General features: G+C 50.1%; 2 protein-coding genes across 3 annotated transcripts; both read left to right on the top strand.

Annotated features, from left to right (window-relative positions):
* Window positions 1-294: 294 nt before the first annotated feature.
* Window positions 295-5,741, top strand: LOC116430009 (uncharacterized). Of its 2 annotated transcripts, XR_012998010.1 has the most exons (10): window positions 295-578; window positions 1,221-1,771; window positions 1,906-2,172; window positions 2,244-3,076; window positions 3,142-3,309; window positions 3,383-3,623; window positions 3,844-3,970; window positions 4,062-4,243; window positions 4,309-4,917; window positions 5,182-5,741. XR_012998010.1 is itself a non-coding variant. In XM_031983611.2 (9 exons), the coding sequence occupies exons 1-9, from the start codon at window positions 347-349 to the stop codon at window positions 4,672-4,674; spliced, it is 2,967 nt and encodes a 988-aa protein (XP_031839471.1). In that variant the 5' UTR covers window positions 295-346; the 3' UTR covers window positions 4,675-5,741. The 2 variants fall into 2 exon arrangements, 1 of the variants encoding a protein (XP_031839471.1); XM_031983611.2 differs by having other exon boundaries at window positions 4,309-5,741.
* Window positions 5,355-6,825, top strand: LOC116430013 (uncharacterized). Its single transcript, XM_031983621.2, has 2 exons — window positions 5,355-5,493; window positions 5,807-6,825. The coding sequence occupies exons 1-2, from the start codon at window positions 5,374-5,376 to the stop codon at window positions 6,674-6,676; spliced, it is 990 nt and encodes a 329-aa protein (XP_031839481.1). The 5' UTR covers window positions 5,355-5,373; the 3' UTR covers window positions 6,677-6,825.

The following is a 6,825-nucleotide window of genomic DNA, read 5'->3' as shown; positions in this document are numbered from 1 at the left end:
GTCGAACCCCGGTAAACCCCCGGAATACTGAACAGTTTCCCAGGGGAAATTAGCTTGAGAGATGTTGCTTGAAAAGAAAGGTGCGTTGCTCGGAATTGTTAAAAGGCGAATGGAACCCTATACTTTCTATTCCATATTTTTCAAGCGAACGCGTTCAGGCGTTTCGAGTGGAATTTCCTTTATCTTAGATTTAGTTTACATCGGATGTCTCGAACGTTGCTCGTATCCGACTTTGTCGTATTCCGTTCGAGGCGAATCAGCCAATAAGAAAAACGGCCGACTGTCCTCCCCTTGCCGCACTTGCTCGTGTTTAGTTCGCGAGACAAGTTGGCGAGCGTAGCTGCGTATGCAAATGCCCGACAGACGTCACTCGATACGGCGCATGCGCGGCTGCTATCGCGAGCCAACCAAGTTTTATCCGCGTCGCGACACGCGAGTCGAGAGTGTCCAGATTTCCTCCAGAATCGAGGCATTGCTCCGTTTCGAGAAAAATAAATCGACAATCCGGAAGGTCGAGAGAGAAAAGACCGATCGTAGGATCCCGCACGGATCAAAGAAGATCGCATGTTCGCGGACAGGTAGGTGCACACGATACGCGTTCTTCTTTCTATTTCGATGAATCTTTCGGTGCGCAGTCGGTGAAGTGAGTCGGTGAAGCGAGTCGGCGCTGCGACACGCGACACGCGGCACGCGGCACGCGGCACGCGATACGCGATACGGAGAAACGAGGTTTCCTTGGCTCGTGACCAGCCAGCGGTTACCGGTTCCTCGATGCGATCGCACAATTTCGGCAACGATACAACGGCTGGTATCGATCGGCTGGCACGCGATTTACGGCCAGCAGGAGCGAGCGAGAGCAGTCGATGCGTACCAATTGCATCGATTGCACCGATTTCGTGGCAACATTTTAGTCAATGTTATTCTCCTTTCGTTTCGGCCTTGACGGCCGAACCATTATGCGCGTAACGTTGTGTAGGTATGCGTAGGATTTACCGGTATCGAGCGCGCGCGTGCACGAAGCTTCTCGATTCTATACTTGGCGCCGCGTAGTCTCTCCTTTCTCTTTGATCCGATAGGCCGCGAATATCGATGTATCTCAACTTTTCCGAGGAAAGTTTCACCTCGAACCTGCTCGATTCGAAATGGCGCGTTGCTCGACAGCGGCGGCGTGTGCCGCATTCTCCGAGGGGTTGCACGATAACGAGCAGCTTATTTTTCAGATCACTGGCCAATTACGAGCGAACGGAAAGATACGTCGGAAATGGCGAACGCGCACGCGATCGCGCTTCTGCGCTTGCCGACCGATTTCGAAGATACGATCGAACGAATGAAAAATCTCCGACTCGAACGTAGTCGTCGAACCGATCAGAGCCTCGACTCTATGGATTCGAGAGCAGCCCGTTTCGTCGGTCGCGAAGGAGCAACAACCGATCATCGGACAAAGTTAAAGGAACTCGACAGTCCGAACAACAGGCAGGAGAAGACTCGTATCGACGATGCCAACAGCGATGCCAACGACGATGCCGACAACGACGGCAACGGCGATGCTAACGACGCGAACAGCGAGACCGAAAGCGATCGACACTCTACCGATCGCTTGATCGAACGTGGACCGATGAAATCGCAGTTTCGCCCACGCGAGCTTCGCGGTCAGCCTTACTGCACGATCGACAGACGATTGATCGAATCGTCGGAGCAATTTCTCGAGACGAACGAAAGGTTTCCGTTCGGTTATCAGAGAGCCGCGGAGATCGGCAAAGAAAGCATAGACGTGAGTATACCGAGACCTGGATTAACACCGGCTGTGCGTTACATTCTAAAGGATTTCTGGTTAAATTGAAAAATAAGCTTTCGATTGAAAGGCAAAAGAACATCCGAACGTTCAATCTGCTTACCACGTTTCAGTTTGGCTTCAGTTTGCCGAGTACCGACATCGTAGCGAACAATATTACCGAGGACGCGGTGTTGGAGTTTATTTCGCAAGGCATGTTGCAACCGGCCCAATACCTCCCCGACAGCAGCTACGCCGCGACGAACGTGGCGCCGAGTGGCAATTCGCTCCCCTTGGTTCCGAGTGCCGGGAATCCTGACTCGAGGCACACGAGCTGCGAGCAATGCGTTCGAACGAATAAACAACCGAATCGTCTACACGAGCCGATCGGTTCTCTCGGGGTAAGGATTAACGCGTGGAACGCGCGAGACGTTCGAGATAGACGCGTTACAGGTCCTTTCGAAATTTGCAGGTAGTCGGCGCGATATATTCGAACTCCTCCTGCTCTCCGTCGAGCAGCTCCTCCGATTCTCCTTTTTCCTCGCCCTCGAATCAGTCTTACGGAGATGCTTCGAGTCCGGTCGGTGTGAATTTCGAAACGAATTTCGTCGGTTTGAATTTCGAAGATACACTGGCCAAGGAATTGGACAACTTCTCGCTTTCGAACGACATCCTTGAATCGTTGCAACTGATCGATGAAGTGATAAGGGATATAGACGAAGAAAAGCGAAACGACGTCGAAGAATCGCGAGCACCTCGTTCGATCGAAGCCGAAGAGATCGGTAAGGCGAACGGTAAGGCGAACGGTAAGGCGAACGGTAAGGCGAACGGTAAGGCGAACGGCAAGAGGAACGGTAAGCCGAACGACACGGCGACGAGCGTCAATTCGATCTCGCGTTCGTACTCGTCTAGAGCGAATTCGAACGTCTCGAAGATTTATTGCGCGAGCACGCAACGGCCTGGCGGCGCATCCGAATACAGGATGCCCGAAACCGACGAAACAAATTCGGGTCGAATAACAGAGCTAGACGAGATCGTTCCGAGTTACAACGGTCCGAACAACGGTCAGAATCCGTTTTTGCATTTTTTCTCGAATTTTTCCACTTCCACTTCCACTTCCACTCCGGAGACCATTTGCGCAGACGATTACAGCGACGTCGATGCGCAATTTGGCGGCTTTCAGGATCGTTCGAGAGAAAGTATCGATGAATTTCGTACGAGCAAGATGACCGATATCAAAGACGAAACGCAAATACCGGAAATGGTTGCCTCTTTCGAGACTGCTGGTACCAGTCAAGGACGACGGTGAGTAACGAAAACGGCGAAAATTTCGCGACGTATCTCGACCGAAAGACATCGCGCGTTTCTAGAAATCCTGGTCGCAACATAAAACCGTGGCCGTCGTTGAATTTACCATCCGTAAAGGCGAGCGAAAGGATGAAGAATGCCGTAGAATCGAACAAAGTGGAGCGCGCTATGCGCAATTTGCTCAAGTTGCCGTTGGAAGTGCTGGCAGAACCGGACGAGGACGGAGACACGTAAGAATAACGTATTTCTCGGATTCTCGAGCATCCTATAACTACTAGACTCTAGTTGCCAGTTTCTGCACAGAATGCTGATGCGTTTGCTGGGAAATCCGGACGAGCTTGCGAAGAAGATGGCTTACTTGGTGCCATTGGTCGAACGGTTGAGCATCCTGAAGAACGCGCTCTCTGCTACCAATCGCCGCGGCGAAGATGCGCTTTATTTTGCTGCGCTCAACTGTCCACGGTACAGTTACGTTACCGGCTACTTGGCCGCCACTTTGTTGGAAAAGGGGATCGACGTTAGTCAACGATTGTACAATACCCGCGTAGGTTTACTCTTCCTCTACCTATTTCATTCGTTTCGTTTCGTTTCGTTTCGTTTCGTTTCGTTTCGTTTCGTTTCGTTTCGTTTCGTTTCGTTTCGTTTCGTTTCGTTTCGTTTCGTTTCGTTTCGTTTCGTTTCGTTTCGTTTCGTTTCGTTTCGTTTTGTTTCGTTTAGTCTCGTCTCGCTTTACGTCGAGCGTGAAATGTCCGATTCGGTTACAGGGTGATACGCTGATTCACTTGGTAGCAGCGCAGGGAGATTCTCACGCCGAAACGTTGGCCGAGTTGCTGGCGTTGAAGACGAGCCAAGGAAATAGAGTATTCGATTTATCCAAGCGCAACTACGACGGTTAGGCTCGACTGTGTTGGCGCGGTTATATCTTGACCGATGATGCGTGAAATTTTGTAAATTCGCTCGAACAACGTGTTGATTTTCACAGGCAAAACGGCTCTTCACGTGGCGATAGAATCTCACGATCCAACGACGAAAGGAGTCGTATCGCTCGAAACGGTGAAGCTGTTGCTGAAATGCGGTGCAGACCCGACCATCAAAGAGACGAGATGCGGCGATAACGCTTTACATATGGCTGTATCTTTACCCTCCGACCCTGCCCTTGTCAAGGTATCGTTAAGGCGTATTAACGTCTTCCGATCAGCTTTCGATCTCACCTTTCGATTTGATCCCAGGTGCTGTTGGACGAGCACGCCGTTGATCTAGTGAACGCGATCAACTACAATCACGACACAGCGTTACACGCTGCCGCAACTTTGTCGAATAATGTCCCCTTGGAGATACAAACGCAGCTGTTTTGGCTGTTGACTCGAGCTGGCGGACACGGCAATTTATCGAATCAGCAGGGAAAGACCCCTTTGGCTCTCGTATCGGCCGAAAGGAAACTCGTCATCGGGAAAATCATTAACAGCAAATCGCAATACGCTCCTATAAATACAACGGTTCAAGATTCTCGCTTCGTCGCGTATGCCGTCGATCGGAAGTCGTCTTTGCCTACGAACGATTCGTACTTCGACCTTCCCGCGTATCTTTCAGGATAAAAATACTACCGCGTCTATCGATTGCTCGTTTGTTCATTTCCGAATGACATCTGTGCGCTCGAACGTAACGGAATTAACGAACGTGGAATCAAACGCGAAGAGCAACGAGTGGAGAATGGGCTGTGCAATATCGGAGAAGAAAAGAATAGCGAAAGTCGACGGGTCTCGGGGCAGAACTCGACGGCGAACAACGTGTGCGCTTTCTCTCGATCGCGGTGAAAGGGATGATTTGAAATTGAAAAGGTATATACATGTACCTTTAGTATACATTACATTCGGTATAGATTATGCATTCGCATTCGCGTACTCGTTCAGCCGGGACGACGAGTTTAACGACAGAACGAAACGCGTTCGTCTCGAACAACGGGTACGTCACTCAATATAAAAGTTGCGTGAAACGGCTGTCCATCTTAATCCCGACAGCCGGCCGATTCCGATTCGGTGCCGGATGTCGGCAACGTCACCGCGACAACCTTCGCTCGCCTATACGACTCTCGTTCTTTCCAGTCCACGGGGAACGTCGAATTCGAAGGATCTCCGTGTAGGTATCGTCGAGCAGGATAGAGAAACGATTATCGGAATTCCAAGATTTCGTAGGTTAGAAGGAATCGCGAATTGGAAATTGGAGACTCGTTCGATCGAAAAAGTTGGTGGTCTCGGTGCGCGCGTAAAACCGGGGAACACGGAAGGGAAGCCGAAATGAAGGAGCTGACGAGATTGATAAGTTGCTTGGCGGTTCTCGGAGTGGCAAGGAATATCGACGAACGATGCAAAATCGACGAGCTGTCGAGGATAACGTGTCGATGCGTCGGCAAAGAGGTAAGTGCCGAGGGGGTGAGAACAGAGAGAGAGAGAGCGGACACGTTTTCTATTCTCTTTTGACCGTTCCGTCTGTCCACTTACATATGTATCCTATTGTATATCGTATATTTTATATCGTATATCGTATATCGTATATCGTATATCGTCTATTGTACATCGTGTATCGTATATCGTATATTGTATATCGTGTATTCTATTGTATTATTATTATATGATATTGTATAGTACGAATGTGTCTACGTAAATACGACGAGTCAGCTCTGGTTTAGCTCGGCCAAACGATGCGTCGTGAAACGTTGTTCGCTTTTAGGAATTTGTTCTGCCCGATGGATACAACTACGAAAACGTGACGAGTCTGCGAATCGCATCCTGCGCCTCCGCGAATCTGCATTTCTCCAGTTTGACGGAAGCCGACCGAATCACCGAGATAATCGTACAGAATATCAGCGACCGTTTGATTTTCGAACTGTTCCTCGCATCGAAGAGGATCGAGCGGTTGAGGTTGTCGAAAATTCGCCGGATACCGTTGATCTCGCGCGACACGTTTCTCAGCGTCGGTCGCATCGAGTCTCTGAGGATCGAGGATGCGCGGATCGATCGTTTCGAAGAGCAGTTCACGGACATCGCGATTAGGGAGTTCTCGATGATCAACGTTACGGTGGAGCAGGCGGATGGCTGGAATTTTTCGGAGAAGGGCGGAGGAACGCTACGGATAGAGAACAGCGAATTTCAAAAGATCGCAGGATCCCTGAATCTCGGTTACTTCTCGAACGTGGAGATTCTCCGGTCGAAATTTCACTTGCAGAAGCCGGGCCACCTGTTGCTGGAAGGAGACCTGGTTCTCGTCGAGGAGTGCGTCTTCTCGAACGCGAGCGTGAACCTCGTCGCCGCGAGCAAGGTCGCGATAAACGGTACGTGCGCGGACGGCAAGAGTTCCATGAGACTCTCCGCTGACGTGCTCGAGAGCGCCAACAATCGGCTGCCCACCGAAATCGTTTATACGAAGAAGAAACGAGCCGCGGAACGATTCTCCATTCGAAACAACACGGTGTGTATCGCGGGCAACTGCAAATGCCCGAAAACCAGTGGTCAAGGTACGCGTACCGCGACAATCTTTTCATACTTGCCACTTCAATGTTCCCTACCGTACTTTCTACTTTTAACGTCGATGATTTTCTAAACGCGAATCTATACGAGAGACCAAACGGACCAGTCGTCGTCGTCGTTCCTCCTTTTCTTCGTTTATTTATAGAATTCTCATGTAATCTTCGAATCGGGAATAAATATATGAAAATATGTGAAAATGTATGAAATCTTTTCGAAAATTAA

Source organism: Nomia melanderi, chromosome 2, assembly GCF_051020985.1.
Source record: "Nomia melanderi isolate GNS246 chromosome 2, iyNomMela1, whole genome shotgun sequence".
In the NCBI taxonomy this organism is placed as follows: domain Eukaryota; kingdom Metazoa; phylum Arthropoda; class Insecta; order Hymenoptera; family Halictidae; genus Nomia; species Nomia melanderi.
This window is presented reverse-complemented; position numbering and strand designations above follow the sequence as displayed.

What these genes read in the sequence shown, in the direction of transcription:
- LOC116430009 (XM_031983611.2), top strand. Translation starts at nt 347, where the DNA reads ATGCAAATGCCCGACAGACGTCACTCGATACGGCGCATGCGCGGCTGC. An exon ending in GGTACCAGTCAAGGACGACG is followed by an intron (nt 3,077 to 3,141) that starts GTGAGTAACGAA and finishes GCGCGTTTCTAG; the next exon opens with AAATCCTGGTCGCAACATAA. An exon ending in CCGGACGAGGACGGAGACAC is followed by an intron (nt 3,310 to 3,382) that starts GTAAGAATAACG and finishes GTTTCTGCACAG; the next exon opens with AATGCTGATGCGTTTGCTGG.
- LOC116430013 (XM_031983621.2), top strand. Translation starts at nt 5,374, where the DNA reads ATGAAGGAGCTGACGAGATTGATAAGTTGCTTGGCGGTTCTCGGAGTG. An exon ending in GTCGATGCGTCGGCAAAGAG is followed by an intron (nt 5,494 to 5,806) that starts GTAAGTGCCGAG and finishes GTTCGCTTTTAG; the next exon opens with GAATTTGTTCTGCCCGATGG.